Source organism: Rousettus aegyptiacus, unplaced genomic scaffold, assembly GCF_014176215.1.
Source record: "Rousettus aegyptiacus isolate mRouAeg1 unplaced genomic scaffold, mRouAeg1.p scaffold_m13_p_3, whole genome shotgun sequence".
NCBI classification, from domain to species: domain Eukaryota; kingdom Metazoa; phylum Chordata; class Mammalia; order Chiroptera; family Pteropodidae; genus Rousettus; species Rousettus aegyptiacus.
This window is the reverse complement of record NW_023416306.1, coordinates 110,033,394-110,053,069: the sequence shown is the minus strand read 5'-3', so window position 1 is coordinate 110,053,069 and position 19,676 is coordinate 110,033,394. Positions and strand designations below refer to the sequence as shown.

Sequence of the window (19,676 nt, the reverse complement as noted above, 5' to 3'; positions counted from 1 at the left end):
GGAATTCCTGTAGTGAAGTCACTTCTTTAAGATAAAATAATTATCCCAGAAAGTCTCTAAATGCAGAGTAATGCATTTATTTAGTACTCATTATCATGTTAGTAGAGGACCTTACCCAAAGGAATGAGACACTGGACTTGTCATATCTTTGAGAATAGAGAAGTGTGACACAGGCTCTGGACAAAGGATGCCATCCTCAAGCAAAGTTTCAGAAAGGAAGATGCAGTTGGGGGCTTTAAATAATCGAAGACATCAGGACTCTCAATGGAAATAGGTGCTAGAGGGCCCAAGTTCATATTTTCACTTTTTCACAGTTTTGTCCATGTCCTCGCCTAATTCCAGCCCCCACCACAATTTTGTTTTATGTCCCATTATTTTTTCAACGATAGTTGATACCTCAGCTTAAGCTCCACTGACTCCTAGCTAAGTCATATAATATCAGCAAGAATCACAGAATAAAGATTTTAAAGGACCCCGGAAGATCCTATAAAAATTCAGCGCAAAAACAGACTTGGCCTCCATACGAATTGCTGAGACTTCATTTCAGGCAGCAAATGAAATTACGTGAAGGCGCTGAAAGTGCTACTGCAAATTACCTATTAAAGCGACTTTTTCAAAACTTACAAAATTCACAGCTATCCTAAAAATGCCTCATTTCCAAATTAATGTATTTTATGTTAATGTGTGTGTGTGTGTGTGTGTGTGTGTGTGTGTGTGTGTTGACGAGGGGCGGGGCTTGTGGCGGCTGCAGGAAAATTAGTTAAATTCACAGAATAAGATTTGAACTTTTGTAAATGAGTAAACAGCCAAAACAAACACCGCTTTGGAAAAAAAAAATACACATTTTCGTCTTTTGAAAAGCAAGCAATGCCTAAGCAAAATACCTTAAAAGTGAACTAAAAAGCTTTTCTAAAATAAACAACTCTGCTTGTGATCCTAAATTGGGACCATATGTAGATGTGAAAGCTACAAATGCAGTACATTAGACTGTGAGTCTCTGCCTTCGCTGTTTGCGTGCCTCCAAGTAGATGATGATAATACTGCCTCTGGTCCCGAAGGAGCCTGCGTGTTTCAGATCCTTGTATGAGGGGGGAAGCCGAAGAAAGAAAGAAAAGGAATGAAAACAAATGCCTTTCAAGACAAAATATCTGAACAATGAGTTTTATTTTGCCTCTGTGCCAGCAGACTCGATTCGAACCTCTCCTACACGTATAGGATGTGGCCAGCAAAGTGCGATGTGTTTGCCTACAGTGCGGGCCCTGTGGGGAAGTCCCTGTGAGGGACCGGGCTGCACTCAGAGCATTAGGATAGCTCTAGCAAAGGGCCTGGACCAGCCCCTTGCCCTGGGGCAAATCGATGAATAAGCCAATTCAGCATAGATAGAATCATTCCTTTGTTTTTCTCAATTACCAAATGCTGTGTGCTTTGGGGTCACTTGTCATGGGTTTAGAGAATGTGGATATTGCAACATAAGTCCTCACCATTCTAAACAGCTTCAACTAAATTCTGTTACTAGGGAGGAGGAGAGTTGAGGCCATAACATCCATCTCTAATTGTAAGCGACCATATGCTCATTTTCTCATTCTAGGACACATATTTCTCTGTCTCCTTAGGTCTCATGGTTTCCCCCACTGAACTGACACATACATCAGATATGTGTTGATGTGGATGTGTTTTGTCCCCTGCAACTGGACACAAATCCTTGAGAGATTATGCTGCCTGGGTGGGGTTGGGGGATGCCTGTTCCTGAAAACAATAAGTGGGGTGAGTCCGAGTATTAATTTAATTATTTCATTTTAAGTTGAGAAAGAGGCACTGCTGTTCACAAAAAAGTTTAGCTGTTTCGAGTCCCTGTTGCAAACACAAGACTGTGATCACCAGAATGAAAAATACGTAGGATCACTAATTTGGGCTCTGTTAATCGTGCTGTTAAGAAATGTTGATTGGATAATAAAAGCAGCTAACATTTATTGAGTGCTTACGACTGGCATATCAGGTACTGAACTGAGCACTTTACATACCGTATTCGATCCTCCCACAAGCATACCATTCGCAAGTTAAAAAAGGAGAAGACCGAGGCCCAAAGAGATTGGGATGTTATCAGGTGCATGGCAGAATGTGAACCTGAACCCAGTGCCCTAACGACAGAAGGCTGTAAAAGGGGTCTATGTATAAAAGGTGCTCTCTCTTTTCTGTGAGTCCTCAGTTAATGAAAATTTGTCACTTTTCATACATATGAATTTGGGGCCTCTCATTTCTCACCAGAAATCAAGGCCACAGAGTTGATTTTGAGGATGGACATGTACAGAAACGATGCTTACTACTTTTTATTTCTTCCTTTTAGCTCAGTTAAATTATTTGGGATGAAACATGGACATTTGACATCTAAATTTTTAAATCCCACCCTTAAGTTGATCATTTCTTTCACGTGGTTCCTCCCCCCACCCCCCCCCACCCCCATTGATAAGGAATAATTTGTTTGTCTTTCTATAGCCTTTTCTCCTGCTTCTGTTCTCTGCTCCAGGGCAGATAATACACAGAGTGACACTGCCTGAATGTTGCTCTGAGGAGGAGAAACTCAAGGCATGGCTTGTATAGGTGACAGATTAGTCCACCGATCTTTGGGAAGTGATCGCACTTTTTGTAAAAGTGTACGTGTTTACATCAAGTCATGGGGAAAAAAACCCAAAACTCTGGGGGCCTGCCAGACCTTTTGCAGTAAGGCCCTTGGAATTTCCTGGGACGCGGGGCTTTTCTTCGTCCCCTCGTGTCCACATAGGAGCTGACTGTGTTTTTGCTTCGTCCCCTTGTATCCCTGCTCTGCGGCCTCTGAAACGGGATGTCAGGCACCTCATCTGCCCCACTTTAATCTTCCCTCCTCTTGGCTTCGTCTGGGGGCTTTTTCCATCTCCCCACGTCCTTTCCTTGTTTCCTTAGGTGCTCTCTCTCCTCTGCCCCTTCAGCTTTCTGTCAGGAGTCTGAGGGGGGAGGGGGAAGGAGGGCAGCATTAGTTGGAATAACCTCTCTGACTGCTTCAGTCTCCCAGACTGTTAACAAAAGAAAAACTGGTCCTTGCTTTATAAATGATGTATCGCGACGTGCTGGAGGAATGAAGGCCGAGACCACAGTGTATTTTTAGCGTCCGCTGTTTGTGGTAACATAAGTGAAAACTGCTGGACCCATTCCCTTCAGCTGAATGGCTGGTATTCAGGAGAGTGTGCCCACTGCCTGCCAGATTCTCCTGACGGAACTCCCTTTTTATGAGGTGAGTGACTGGCTCCTTGGCACCCAGCTGCGCTGCCACAATTCTCCTTTATTGCCCAGCACTGGTGCCCAGTTGCATAGTTCCTCAGGCAGCCCCAGCATGGGGCCGTGGATGAGACTGCTGGCTGCGAGCTTGTCAGGGTGTTACCAAACTGTGAGGCAGAGACTACATGGCAGGGGCTGTGTCTGGATGCTCTAAATCTATCTTCTGGCACAATGCTGGCACTAAGACTCGAAAGAACCACAGTAGCGAGGACAATGGCTGGCTCCCCATCTCAGCATCATTCCCATCCCACTGGTGCCTGGCTAGAGTGAGAAGATGACCCCTTTGGTCACTGATATTTTGGGTCCTCAGACTGAGCTAGAAAACATGAGAGGCCCCTATTATTCTGACAGGTCATTCTACCAACTATTGCTCTGGATCTAGAGCTAATCTAATCTTTGGAGGATGGAAACCCACTGTAAAGGGCTTGCGTGGGCTTCATACGGCCCCGTGGAGGGTCTCCTGGTACCATCAGTGGAGTGGAAACAGTGCTGGGATCCTCAGTCTCCATATAGCACCAACTAGCTAAATGGCTTTAGGCAAGTAACACTCCCAGGACGCACTTTCGCACTTAAAATTGTGAGTAGTAATGCCTGTCCTACTGACCTCATTAAAATGTTTTTAATAAGGATATAAAAGTACTTTGAAACTATTGAAACCATGATATTACAAAAAGGGAGGGGAGTGGTACAGGTCCCCATTTATTTTCTTCATTTCCGACCAACCTCGACTTCTGTCAAAACTGTCTCCACCAGCCCCAGCCAGGAGGGGATCTTGCATCATCATAAAAAAAATCATTTATACCGTGAGAACTTACCTTTGTGAGCGAGTTATTTACCTGCAATCCCTACAGAATTAGCTTGAATGAGAAAGGGTGCCGCAGGATCCTTTTCTTGTGAAATGTGAGGAGTGCTTCTTTATTAGAGTAAAACCTTGAAGTCAAAGGACTTCTTTTATTAGAGTTAAAACCTTAAGTAAAAGGATTTCAATTGTAGCTACAACTCCCTTGTTTGAAACCTCAAGTGCCTTTGGAAAAGGCCTCTCGGCAGTCACACTGGATGATGTTACAGACCCCATGAACCAAGATGATTACTGCAATTCTCTCTCAGAGCTGATTTAATCTTACTTTACATACAATTCGAGTAAGTCTGGCTTGCTCATTTCCAACCCATTGCTAGTGAAAGTGTAGTTTGTGAACCAACAGCATCGACATCACCTGGGAGCTCCTTAGAAATGCAGTGTCTCAGGCCCCGCCCCTCACCTATTGACTCAGTCTGCGTTTTGACGAGATCTCCACATGATTCATGTGTGTGGTAAAGCAAATTAGAAGATGGGACTCACTTAATCCTAGGCGCACTCTTGGTTTATTTATTTAAGTACTGTACTTCATTATGAAAAGGATTTGAGATGACTAGGATTAATAGTTTACAAGGGAGGAGGAGACAAAAGTCTTAGCATCTGGGACTATTTAATATAGTTTTATGTCATGGTATACACTTTAATACTCTGTGAGAACACACTGCTACAACACTATCAAGAAGGGGTAAAGTTGTATTTCAAAGCTACTGTTTATTTACCTAAAATTCATAGTGAAAAATTTCCTTTAATATGGTTAAATAAATATCGATGTTTAAGGGGATGCATCAGTGATCTAGGTCTACTATATGGAAAACCATATTCTCCAGTAAAAAAATAAATGAGACGTTACTATAATTGGAAACCTTGATTCATTCAGATTTTGTTTTTATATATTATATTTAGAAGAGTCCAATGACATCAAGATAAGGTATGATCATCAGTACAACAAATAACCCATGACTATTCAGAGCCAGGTAAAATTTGGGGGATCAATTTCATATTTTCATTCACTAGACACTGGCAACTGACCTTCAAAGTCACTAAGTCAGGAAAAAGGATTTGAAACCGAATGGAGTTTTTAATTAACCGGAAATGTTAGTACTCTTTTTGGATAAGGGTGTATTGGAAGTACTGGATCCCAGATGTTAATCGTCATAAGTCTTGCTAGGAGCTGTCCAGTTGGGACCAGACAAGTCCATGAGTAGGAAAACATGGAGCTGAGGTTGACCAGGTAGCCAGTTGAAACAGCTCAACCACCCAGCTGAATCACCATGCAGAGGAAGGAGAATTCAGACACATAACCTGGGACGGGAACATGGAAAAGAGCTGAAAGCTATTGAAGAAATCCCCCAAGATGTGGAATAGAGCCTCAGCAGATTTTTAGGGAGGGTTCCAGTACAAGCCAAGAAAAAGATTTGGGGCCTCTGGCCCAGATCAGACCAACCCATGTCTCCCTCCCTTTCTTCCTTATTCTTTGCTCTCCACTGCCTTTGAACATGACAACTAACTGCCGAAATGATGCAAAGAACCTACCAATAATTTGATATCTAGAGCCTGGAAATAAACAGCTGCACAGTACCAATCTTATTTAAAGCAAATTTTATATAAACAAAACTGGGCTTAAATTTTATTTGGCAAGAATTAAGTATTTTCTATTTATTCTAGAGACATTTGTGGAGTGCTATGGTTGTGATGGGAAAAGATAAGTAAAGCATCATTACAGGGTAGAATTAATTAATTGCCTGAAATAATTTTAAAGCCGTAATGAAAGGTCCTGTCTTTACCAATGGCATTATTTTCCCAAATCAGGGAGCCTCTAGACTTTGGAAAGCTTGTAGACTCTTGACTCATTTCTCCCTTGTGCACTGTTTGAAATCTTTCTTTTTTTTCTACTCCTGTTGCAGCCACGCTAACCCCAATCTTTACCCCTGAGTTTCAGCAATAGTTCTATAGCAGGCCTTCTTAACTTTTCTCCAATCTGCCTTTGTATAGTGGTGTTCAGAAGAACACTTGGACACACTGGATTTGGAGCAGGGCCATTGGGATTTTTTAAAAACTCCACAAGTGATTCTGACGTGTGCCCCTAGGTAGGAACAGAGCTTTAAACCGTTGCTAAATTAGTATTCTATATGACCTCCAATGATTGCATCGCTCTCTTGCCCAGAAAGCGTTGGTTGCTGCTTATCATTATATAAATTCATACTTTTCCTGCTTGGCATTGTTCTCCCCTCTCATCTAGTTCCTCCCTTCCCCAACGGAGCTCATCACTGGTGCTCAAACATTCCATGCTCACACCTACCTCTGTCCCCTCGCTTGTGGTTTTTCCTGTGCCACCAGTAAGGATGGATCTGTATTTCATGATTCAACTCAAATGTCACCTCTTCCAAGGAAGATCCTGGCAAGGTCCTCATTTCTTGAATTTCTACATCATTTGTAGTCTATACCCAAATGAATTGTGTTGGGGAATATGTCTTATCACATAGCACTGGCTTATTGTGTTAGCTTTAAATAACCAGTGAGAATGAAGAACCAACTAGAAAGCAGGAACCGTATCTTTCACATTTAGATCTTCTACAGCACCTAACATAGTCATTGGTATGTTGCTTCTTGCAGGAAGTCCTCCATGTTTTAGATCTCGGTTAGCTATTTCTCCTCTACACACCTGTGCCATCTTACTGTATTCCAGTTACATTATAAGTGCATCACAACCCTGCATTTTAAGTATTTGTTTCTTTGTGTATCACCCTATAGATTTTAAACACTATGAGAACAGGGCCCACATTTATCTGGTGCATCACTGACCCGCTAGCCCTTAGTCCAGGTCTTGATACATGCTCAGTACACATTTTTTAAATGTACAGAACAATTAATAAATACGTGTTTGGTTGAGACTGGGACAAATGGACCAAATAACATCCATGGCATCGTAACATTTTGGTTGACTTGGCTTCAGGTGTAATAGATAAGTATAATCTAAACATTATAATGAATCAGATAAATAGCATTTGATTGTATACTCGATGATAGCATTTTCTGATATATAACTGATAATGAACCTATCCATTTATTATAATTACCAAATTATTTTCTCCACGTGGTTACTTTTCTTGTCTCCCGGAGAGCAAAGGATAGCATTGGTTACTTCTACATGTCTCCCACAGTTCCTGCCTCAGTGAGTATTTCTCGATCTGATGTCATAAAATGTTTTTAAAGAGCCTGTGTTATAATGTATCTGCCGAGTGCTAAACATCTGTTGCTTCCTAACAAGTGCTGCATTCATTTTAATGGCACTAGTGCACAGAGGTAAACAGAGTGTTGGCAGGCCTTCCATAAAGGAAGCTGTGTTTGCTTCCTTCATTAATTACTAATGGAGCATTAAGACACGCATTATCCTTTGAGCCAAGTTGGATAATTCCTGGCACTTAAGACTGGGGTGCTTTCAAAAGTTAAGACATGTATTGACACACCAGAGAGCATGCCCTATAGCAAGTACAGTGGTGGCTATATTGCCAAGATTGTACGAAGCTTAAAAGATACCAATACCAGGTTATTGATCTGTCTGTTTAACCTTTTGTATGTCTCGGATTAAGTTGGGTAATAAATATGAATCACCAGAATGTCTCCGAAGGCAGCCACCACAGTATGAGTCAGGCAAACCATCAGAAAGATGCAGAAAGGTTAAACATAAAAGACAATCGAAGATTTACTGAACATAAAACAATAGAATGAGGGCAATGCTAATAGAAGAAATATGAAACAAAATATGATTTTTTAAATTTTTACTTAACCAATTAATAACAATTAAAATGAAGAATTTATACTCTGAGACATGCCAACCAGCATAGCATCAAAATGCTAAAGTAAAAACAGCAAGAAATAAAAGAGATTGACAGATACTTATTAATAGATCAGTAGATAAGTGTAGATTGGTAGATACTTATTGGTAGATATTGGTAGGTTTTAACATATTGTCACCAAATTATGATAGTTTAAACAAATAAAATATGAATATGGGCACAAAATTGTAATTAATGTTTAATAATTAGTTTATTTAGATAGTTATGGGCTATATAAAAATACATCTTATTTTAAATATTCTCATGGAAAATTTACAAAGATACCTTTTGTTTAAATGCAGAACTTTTACAGGCCACTCACTGTCATCACAAAGCAGTAAAATATAATGTAAATGTAAATAAAATAACCCAGATACTTGGTACTGTCTATTTGGGGGCTAAAGGGGTTAGAATTAAAGGAGGTACAATTATCCTTTTAAAGATAAACTTTAATCATACATAATAAATTAAGACAGAGTGACAAAAAGTCATTTCAGAGAGACAATATGATTTCCAGGACACTAAGATCTACCCATAATTTTACTGAATACAGTAACATTTCCAAATAAAAGTATGTATCAGTCCAAAATAGAGCTGGTTCAGCCAAGAAAAGAGAAGAAGAAAAAAAACAAGTGTCAGAAGACACACGTTGGCAGCCCGTGTGCTCATTCAGGGGGGAAGGGAGCCTCATCCAGCTGCTGGACCTATGACCAACCGGCAAGATCATTCTTCCCTTGGAAATGAAAGTGTGGAGTCGTTTTAGCCTCATTTTAACTTTAATTTCATGCACACCTTTTGATTTTGATTTGGTCCTTTGTGTATAGGTCTATGTATAGAGTGATTGTGTGTTAAGGGAGCTGAGAGAATGGGACCTCTGTGTGTCAATAAAGTTAATAAATAGGAATTCATTCTCAGAAATGATCTGCTCTAGTGCTGGAAAAGTAAGGCTTCTGTACCTTACAGAATATTAAGTCTATAAGAAAAGAAGAGTCCAAAATTGATGTGCATTTGTATATATAAGTAAAGCCAGTTTTACAGTATAAGTTGTTCTTATGCACTGATGTGCCTTGGTGCTCCAAGCTGGTTTTGGTATGTACGGGGCACTTAACTATTTGTTGAAGGAATGTAATAAGTAGAGAAGGACAGAATTACCTAACAAATTCTGGTGAGAGAATTGGTTAACTTTTACATGCGCTAAAACTCAGAACATAAGGATTAAAGATTTAATTTTAAAAATAGAAAAACTAAAAGGAATATTGAAATGTTGGTAGTACTTTGAAGGGACAAAATTTTTGTAAATTTAAAAGGATGAGAAGAAATCACAAAGGAGAATAACAGCAATAAATCTGACTACATAAATATTAAAAACTTATGTTAACAAAATATTGTAACAGTATCCAGAATTTGAAGTCAGACAGCATGGGAAAATATTTGCAGGAAATGTGACGTCCAAAGGCCCGATACCTTTTTTATGTAAAACGTTCATGCAAATTTATAATAAAAACATTAAAGTTCCAAGAGCATAAACACAACTCACGAAAAAGAAATTAAAACTAATAAATAAACACATGGAAAATATTTGACTGGCTTGGTAATAAGATATTAAAAATAAAACAGTAATTTTTCTAAAAGCCTTTTTAATTAGCAAGGAAAGCATAAAAATTATTTTTATAAAACTCAATGCTGGCATGGATGTTGTAAAAGTGGTATTCTCACATTTTGTTGATGATACTTTATAAATTGGTACCTCCTTTTTGGAGAACAGTTTAACAATATAATATACAGAACCATAAAAATGTTTATAGCCTTTGACCCAGTAATTTAACTTGTGGGAATCTATCTTGAGGAACATTAAGACAAAATATGGAAAAAATTAAATACGTAAAAGTAAATTGGGAAACACTGAATGTCCCACCAGGGGAATGATTGATATGCCATGATAGAGATACTGGCATAGCCCTTCGTAGTTATGAGAATTGAGACCATGCAGCCACACGGGAAGATGCTTGTGTTTTAATATTAAGGGAAATATGAATAAACATTTATACATAAAATGATATGTGGAGGAGAAAAGATTGAAGTAAGCATAACAGATTTTAAGTGATTGATCTAGAATGGTAGGAGGATAGTGACTTTTACCTACCTTTTTTTGGTTGTGTGTTGGCATTCAGCCCATTCTCATGCCTGGATGCCAGTTGCCTCTCTTTCTTTTCTCCCACCTCCCAAGCCCCGTGCCCAGCTTCCAAAGCCCGACCCATTTGTGTCATTGCCATTCAAGTTTCATCTTGTCCAAGAAGCCCTCCCCATACTATCAGCCAAATGAAACTCTTCCTTTTCTATGCTCTCATAATGCTGTATTGACATTTCTGTTACAGCATGTATATTATGTGCCTTGCGTGGAAATGATATACATGCAGTATGTGTTTGTTTCCACAACTAAAATTTTAAACCCTTGGAGGCAGGAATTGTTTGATTCTTTTTTCTCTTGCACAACATAGAGTACAGTGCTTTGCTTGTATGGTGTGCCTGAATAAATATTAGCCAAAATGAATTCAATTGCACTGAAATGACCTACTTCTGATTCCGTGGCAGGGGGAGCTCATGAAGGCCTGCAGCACTTGGGTCCTTTTGGCAACATTCCAAACATCGTGGCAGAGTTGACTGGTGACAACATTCCCAAGGACTTCAGTGAAGATCAGGGCTACCCAGACCCTCCAAATCCCTGTCCTATTGGAAAAACAGGTAATGGTCGTGCCTATCGGTCCCCATGGATGGTAGTGGCTTTAGGAGGACATTAAAATTCTAACATCGGCTATAAATAGTCCAAGAAATAGTATTTATGGCCTGATGAGCCCCCATGTATATGTAAGTAGATTGGAAAGAGAAATTGATTCTAGAATCCTCAGTGAGTTCTGGTGTTCAGATACACCCCCAAAACATTCTGTTGCCACGTCCTTTTATCTTCTGTCTCTCTTCCTTTTGGGAGCTGATGCTCTTTTCAGCACATGCTATTCTTTTAACAAAAAAGGATTGGTTTTTTTTTTTTTCCTCTTTGATACAACTACTGTCCATTTTTAGTGTCTTTGGAACTGGTTGTTTAGTTTGTGGATTGCCCACGTCCATTTGTTTTCCTTGCTTCTCTTGACAGTCAACATTCCACCTGTCTTAACCAGTTAGCATCTATCCTGAAATATTTCTTTGGGAGCCAGGAGGTAGCATGAGAAAGAGAGTGAGAAGTTGGCTAAAAAGAAGGTTGAAACTTTTCTTGCTGCTAGTGTATCCTTCCCAGTTTCCTGCTCCGTAATGCCAAAGAGCATGAATGGTGAGTGGGCTACACATATGTTGGGCTTTGAGCTGCTTGCCTTGGTGGTTATGAATAGTGACTCTAGACTCAAACTACCTGAATTTAAACCAAGTCAAGATATGTGACCTTGAACAAGTTAATTAACCACTTTGCATCTCAGTTTACACATTTGTAAAGTGGGAGTCATGGGAAATAAATGAAATTATCCATGTTAAGCATTTGGCATAGTACGTGGCACAGAGTGAGGACTCATTAAATGGCATCCTGATTATAATTAGCTTTGCTACTAGTAAAGCTCTCTCCGTGGGCTTGTGTTAACTTTTGGTATGAGAGTAGTCTTTTTCCCCAAGCCTAATAAAAATAACAGTTGGTACTCATTATCCTTACTTCACATATGTGGAAACTAAAGCTTAGAGAGTAGCATGCCCAAGGTTATCTATGTAGCAAGTAGTAGAGCCAAGACTCAAACCTAGGCCTGCTTGATTCAGGACAGTACACTCAATCACCATGACAAATTGCCTTGCTCTGAAAATTGTGACAGCATTGGCCCTTCGGCTTCTCTTAAACATAATGCAGGCTCTCTCTGGAAGACAGTCTCTCTGAAAAATATTCTTCTTTTCATTTAGGGTGAGGCTTCTTTCTGTCATGGGGCACAGAGCGTCCCTCCTGAGATGGAACAAACAAAGTAGTTGGATGTGGCCAAGCCAGTGTGGGGATGCTGGCCCAGGAGTGCAGGAAAACCTGAATCACTGCACAGATCCAATCACTTTAGCCACATTTTACTTGCTCCTAGGGCTTTGGATGGGCAGGAAGAAAGACCAGTTCAGAGTTGGAAGACCAGCTATCTCCATGGGGATTTGGTTAAATGAATTAGATATAATATAATGCAGTGGTTCTAGAAGGGTGGTTCCAGGACCAGCAGCATCAGCATTGCCTGGAAACTTGTTGGAAATGCAAACTTTTTGGCCTGCCCCCAGACCTCTTGAATCAGAAACTCTGGGGGTAGGACCCAGCAATCCATATTTTAATCTACCTTCCACACGATTCCTGTGCAAAGGTTGAGAACCACTGCTATAGGAGAATGGAGAGAGAACCAGTTTGAGCCTAGAGATCTGTGTTCCAGCTTTCACTACAGTAGCCACTTTACTTCCTGGACCTAAGCGTCTTCTTCATCTGTAAAACGAAGACATTGTCAGTGCCTTTAAAAAAAAAAAAACATACCATGTAGTTCTAGGTTATCCTGAAAAAAGACAATTTCAGGTCTATGTAATGAAGTACTTCAGAGCTATGGGATAGAGTAATTGAGGTGGGCTGATAGAGTTGGATAAAAAACCAATTCCCAGACCCTTTCTTGTCACAGATTATCTGCCATTTCCTTACTATCTTTCCATTAAGTTAACATATCGCTCATTCTTTATTCTACCATAATTTGCATTCTAAAAAGGAAATCTTTACTAGATGTGATCGTTTGCAAGAAATATGTAAGAAATTGCTTGAGATATACTTCACTGAGAATCATGACACCACACAGTTGAATAATCCAAGAATAAAACATTGACTTCTCCCTTCCATGCTATGTTTTCCTTTGAATCATGACCCACTAACCCTGGACAGAACAGCAGAACTCAGAGAGTCCATTCCGTCCATTCTCAGAGATAGGCTGTGAATTCCAGGACATATTTTCAAGCCAAGACACCTTAGATTCCCAGAGCCGAGCTTTATTTCTCCCTCTCAGTCTGGGTCCACTCAAAGATACTCGGGAAACAATTATGAAAAGGTTGTAAAGTTGCCATGTGCAGACTGCCAGAACTTTTGCTCTCCTTTTCCTATATGTTAATTGCTATAGATGAAGAAGTTAGATAAATAGTTCAGTGAAAAGTGGGGAGCCACAGTAGAGATACATTAAGGGTTTTTTCAAAATGCTAATGATTTCCATAACAGTTTCATACTGCTAAGAGCTGAGAGAGACAATGCAGCTGCTGGAAGATCTTAGAGCAGTCTCAAGAGACTAGACTACCTGGCTGACTGCATTAGATCCCTTTTAGCATTGACTTTGGGGCTTCATTACCCCTTTGAAAAAGGACTCTTTCTTCTCCCTAGCCCTGCACAAAATTCACAATCCCTCCTTGCCTCCCTCTTTTAAGCTGTTGTCTAAAGCACGTTAGAGACAGGAAAAAAATGACTCATTTTCAGAGCATCGTGTCTAGTAATGATAGGGCATAGGTAATAGCAGCAGCCGAGAGGGACAACCTTTCTTGAGTTTGAATGGAAGGAATGCTTTATTTCAAAGAGTAGTCACAGTAAAAAACAAACAAACAAACAAACAAACAAACAAAAAACCTGTCATTTAAAGACAGATAGTGGGAAGAGAACTAAAACCATAAGAAACCTATTATGTGCCAGACGTTCTGTGTATGATCATCCCCAGTCCTCATAGCAGCCCTGTAAGGTAAGGATATGATTATTCTCATCTCGTAGATGGATAAATGGACTTAGAGAGACTAAGTTAACTCTCCCAAGGATCTAAACCTATCTATCACTTATGAACCAGAATTTGAACCCTGAGCTCTGATCTTGTCTGACTTCAGAGTTTATCCCGTCGCCACTAGAACACACAACGTCAAGTACTATTCATTGTTGTTGTTCTTGTAAAATGTACTTTCTCCAAGAAGCCGAAGTTGTTTCTAAAGAGCTCACCTAAGAGGAAACAAAGTGAGTCACATGGAATGGGAGTATATTAGTTAAGGAAATACTTGCTGTTATAACAGAGAAAAATTATAGTGGCTTAACACAGTAGAAGTTTAGTTCTCACCTGTGTGAAGTCCTGCCAGAGGTGGGTGACGGTGTGTGTGGGAAGTTGAAAGTTTCAGTAACTTAGATTGCCATTTTTCGTCTTTGCGCTCGACATCCATAGTTGCCCTGGTTGGCCACATGCAGCCAGCAGAACAATGAGGCAGGGGTGGAGAGGTGAGTGGGCAGCGAGTGAGGTTCATACAGGAGGTTTATATAGGCCAGGCCTGGAAGTGGAATACTTCACTTCTGCCCACATCCCATTGGCCCAAACTCAGGCATAGAACGCCACCTGATTGCAAAGCAAGGCTGAGAAATTGGCTGCGTGCAGAGTAGGGAAGGGAGGTGAGTTTGGTGGACAGCCAGCCAGACTCAGTCTCACTGTCAAGAGGCAGAGTGAGAGTTTGGGATGAGCGAATCTCATAGGGCAAGTGACTTAGAGTGACTGATGTGAATAGAATTTGACTTTTGGGAGTCTAGTTGTTTTTAATAAATTAACTTTTAGAATAATGATAAATGCCTTGGCCATTCCTCAAAAACCTTTTGCTGTTTGCAGTAGATGATGGATGTCTAGAAAACACTCCTGACACAGCAGAGTTCAGTCGAGAATTCCAGTTGCACCAGCACCTTTATGATCCAGAACATGACTACCCAGGCCTGGGCAAGTGGGTAAGTTCAATCATAGTTACTAGTAGATTTTATACTTTGGTGCTCTAAAAGGTACTGATGGTAGAGATGAGCAATGTGGGTGGGGAGAGAAAAGAAAAATTGTTTGGAGTCTGATTTTTCAGAAATCTCTGGTCGAGAGGGACTTTATATAATCACATTCCAAAACACACTTATATGTCTAGAGTACAATATACCAGCCTATCTGAAGAGCTGATGACCTGAATTGATCTCATCAGCCATAGTCTCCAGAGCCTTCTACTCCAGTCTACTCTACAGCCTAGGTCATAACACATCCTAAAGTCTCACGAGTATTTCACAAAGCTGTTATAGGAAGCATATAATTAAAAAAAAAAAAAAGATAACTGAGAAAATTTGCAAATGTTATCTCTAGACTGAGGGAGATGACCTCTACAGAACTAAGGAAAACCGATGCCAGAAGCTTAGAAACAGATGTATGTAATTGAGTTATGAAAAGAGAAGAAAAAGTCCAAAATGTGTAGCATTGAACTTGCTGTCAATATCAGGCAAGAATCGATAATTGCCAGTTCAGGAAATTGTTTATAAGCACTTGGAAAGAGAAATCATGACCATTTGGCACAGGTTTGCTAAAAACAAGTTTTAGTCAAACTAATTATATTCTACTTGCCAGCATTATTCATTTACTTGCCAGCTTAATGAAGGAAATGAAGTGAGTATGGTGCATTTGGATTTCAGCAAAGTATTTGATGAGATCTTTCATGATCTCTTATTGGAAGAGATGGCAAGATATAGCCCAGGCAAGGGAACATCACCAAAAGGGAGCTCGTTAAAGAGTCCGCACCAATAGGGAGAGAGATTTCACATAGTATCCTACATGTCCACATTTTTATAAATGTTTGTAATAAAAAAATATATAGAATGTGGACTCATCAGATTCTCAAAGGATGACACAAAGTTGAAAAGGCTAACACTGAGTGACAGAGTTAGGATTCAGGATGATATTTATAGGCTAGAACAATGAGTCAAATATGATATCATTTAAATGGGAATATATCTATGTCCTTGTGGTTGGGCCTGTGTAATCGAATGTGTCAAAAATGGAAACATATGCACTTGGAAAGAGAAATCTTTCCAAGAGTTAATTCACATATCAAGATGGTCAACACATCTGTGGAATGAGTGAATAAATGAGTAAATGAGCAGATATTCCTAACTGCTTAAGCCCTTCTAAAGCTATTGATCCCTTCTCAACTCATTACTGGCAACTTTGCTTCTTGCTTTACTAAGAATGTTGTCTAAGGACTAAACTCTCCCTTCCTTTACACTGTTTGAGAGGGAGATGTCCCTCTTCACTGTTTGATCATTTTCATTTTCTTTCATTATCATGCTTAACACTTCACTGAGTCCATTTAACATGCAGCCTTCGACATGCACACATTTCCTGTCTTAAAACAACAAAGCAATAACACCCTTAAGTTAATTTTGCTTCCTCCAATATGGATTATTCTATTTCTCTTTTGTTTCAGAAACAGTACTGTTTGGAAGAATTGGCTTATGGAGCCATTTTGATTCCTACTAGTAGAGTTTGAACGTGTTGAATTAAATAGGCTAACATCTCTAGGTTCTTGAATAGGAGACTGCAATCATGAAAGGCTTCTATAAAGGAAGTTATTATAAGTTAGTATAATAGAAAGAGAGGAGACTAAAGACAGGAAAAAAAATATAAGAAGTATTTCCAGTTGTGAAGGCTGCGAACATAGTGAATTTAAGTGCATCTCACCAATGCGATGAGAATCTAAGACTTTTCAAAGGAGGCCATGGAACTGACTGACTAGAATTGGAATATGACATAAATATAGATGAAGAGGAAAGAAGAGATATCAGGTTTATATGAAGTGGGTAGTACAAACTTTTTCTCTAGGGGATCTTAAAAAAAAAAGGAATGAAGAAGTGAGGGAGGTAGGAAGGAAAGAAGGGAGCAGAGAGAGTAGAATGGTGTAGAGGAATGTTGGTAAGGAATCTGCAAGAGATGAGCAAAAGTATTGCCAGACAGAAGCAAGGGGTGGATTCGACAAAGTAGAAAATATGGAGCTTTCTTCATTCCAGGCACTGTGCTATGTGGTCAATATGCAATAGTCATCAAGGCATGGTACTGACCTTCAAAGAGCTTACAGTCTTCTGGTTGAGAAGTGCAGGACAATAAAATGAACCCAAGTTAGTACTGTTCAGCTACAAGTTCTAGCTATACAATGAACACCAGGTGAAGTTTACTGGGCAAGATGGAAAATAAGTGTTGAGGAAGATCCAGGACTGAGGATTCCCATGGCCAACTGTACAAGAGCCATCAAGGAAGTCAATATTGTTAAAAAGGGCAGCATTGAGATCTAAATTTGAGGAGGTACCTGGCATAATTCATAGGCTAGAAATGAGCCAAAGGAAGCAGGAAGGAGACTGAGAAAAGTGAATCAGGGCAGAGATCCACCTGGGGAAGCAGGAGAGATGGCAACTTCTCTCTTACCAGTTTTTCTCACCTGTTCTTCAGAACCTTTCAAGATCTCGCTCACCACGTTCCACTTACACTCAGCACTCCAGTAAGAGGCCAACCACCATCCTTCATTCTCTCTTTGCATCCTTTAAATACCTATTTTTTTTCCCTTCAGTTATTCTCTGTCTACATCAGTGCTCAAGAGTAAAGTTAGGACTAAGTGTAAAAGGGAAGTACTATTACAGATCAGTGACCAAGGACCAACGTTTACACATCTTCATCATCTGCAATGATGTGTTTGTTTAAATTTAAGTTTCCTCCATTCATTGTCTCATTACCACCTAGCAGTAAAACCTGGTTTGCTTGATTTTCACATGGAAGTGTGAATTGAGTATGTCTTGCTTTTCTAAGCTGGTCTATAAGCCTTCCTCAGTTTTTATATAAAAGGATGATGGCCTCAAGCTCATCTTAAGCTCAACTATCCTTTAAGTTAACAAAGCAATTACCTTTCACATAAAACTTCATTTGAGACCCTGATTTCTTATTTTCTAATAATATTTTCCTGATTTTGACATTAGCTAGAGCTTAGCTGGGTGATTTTAGCAGTGATCCGCATATTTAGCAGTGATTCTTAGTAGTGATTTGCATATAAATATCAATGTCTGTCTTATATCCTGCATTTGTATCTTGGTTAATGCATCCAGAAACATTTATTAAATGCAAATCATATGCTTTCCGGGTCTGCATTGGGTAATGGGAGTACAAAGTAGTTGTATTTTGTAATATGCTAAAAGATAGCAATATTTATTTAGCATGTATTATGTACCAGACACTGTGCTTAGTACTTTACATGAATTATCTCATTCAATCTGCCCATTCCTATCACTGTCATTTTACAGATGAGAAAATACAGGCTTAGGGAGTTTGGATAGGCTGCCCAACACCACAGAGCTGATGATTGGCAGAGCTGGGATTGGAACCAGACCATCTGTTTTCAGGAGTTCTTTAAAAACTGGATAAATTCCTTATCTTTTCATGGCTCATCGCTCAGAATGTGTCCCGTACAGCAGTCCTATCAGGCCCTATCTAAGACTGGTTGCCTTTCAGACAGTGTGTGTTCCCACAGCATTGAGTGGCCAGGACCGAAGGCTGGCTGCTGTAAATGCCACTCACCCCCACCCTCACATGTTAATCACCGAGTGTTACTCACAGGAAAGAGTTGTCTTGACAGCAAATATTTCTCTTCTCCAAGTATTTATCACATCTTTTCATCACCAGCTCAGGCAATTAAAGGCTCTTCTTTAAATGGAAGCAGCTGATCATGGCCAGAGCCTGAGCTAGGGATGAAATGAGAGACAAGGACCCTCTCTGCCTTTCTTTGCCTTCCATGACCTCAACATGTCTAAAGAGTCTAGGGCTCTTCAGTCGATATCTGTCTCATGTTTCTATGTGATTAGACTTGAGTTATGCCTTTCTGGGATGTTCTTAGGCTTTCTTATCAGGAAGCACACGATGCCAGTTTGTCCCAGAATTGGTGGGGACCTGGTTTAAAGTAGTGTCTGCCTGTTTTTTTCCTAGTGTAAAATTACCATTTTTGCTTTTCAAATTAATAATTAATCTGTGGGGAGATACTTTAAGACTATCTAAATATTCTGTCCCCATTAACTTTTAACTGTCAATTTTAGTATCCATTGATGATACTCACCAGAATCAATTATAACTGCAGTAATTTTAATGGTCATTTTCTTACTCTATTATTCTTTATGCATTTATCAATTGGCATTTTACTCTAAGCAAGACTTTCCTCTGTTCTCTTTATTCATTCACCTATCTATCATCTATCATCTATCTAAAATCGTGTTTAATATTATTATGGATATGTTGATACCTATTATTATTCTGATGTTCAAACTATCCTAGATTTAGCCAGTGGGGGTCTCTGCAAGCTGGCTTTTCTTTCCTTTTTGGATGTCCTATCATTTTTTGAGGACTTCCTTTACTTTCTGGCCCCATTAGATATTCCAACTTCATTCATCCTATACTTTCTCTGCTCTAGCCCTGGAATGAGACATTTCTTTAAGAAGCTTCCCTGGTTCCATTTAGGAATGGAATTTGAAACCAACATCTGGGCAGTTGTCCAGAATCTTGATGGCACAATGGAAAGCCCTTTTTATGAACTTGAACCTGCTACTCACATGGGGAACAGGCTCACCACTCCCCGCTCCCTACCCTATCAACAAGGAATGAGTGTCAGGAGAGGAGGCTGGTTTCTCCTCATTTGTTTGTGTACGTCTTTTACCCACACAATACCTACTAATCCCTGCCTTTAAATCCCTATAAAGCAAGGACAGTCTGGAATGCCCCGGCCACTTTCATGCAAGGGTGGGACAGCATCACGCTGCTAATCCTAACCCTCGCTCTTAGGGAAACACGGGGGCCATCTTTGAG

The 19,676-nt window shown here is 39.8% G+C and overlaps 1 protein-coding gene across 4 annotated transcripts in view; it reads left to right on the top strand.

The window, feature by feature from the left end:
• The window catches only part of SCG5 (secretogranin V), a 51,606-nt gene that overhangs the window by 25,717 nt on the left and 6,213 nt on the right, over positions 1–19,676 (top strand). For 3 of the 4 annotated variants that reach the window (XM_016139613.2, XM_016139614.2, XM_016139616.2), the window contains 2 exons: positions 10,594–10,743; positions 14,652–14,764. In XM_016139613.2, coding sequence (XP_015995099.2) covers positions 10,594–10,743; positions 14,652–14,764 — 263 coding nt within the window. The remainder of the gene's footprint in view (positions 1–10,593; positions 10,744–14,651; positions 14,765–19,676) is intronic. The other variant, XM_016139615.2, reaches the window with a different exon arrangement.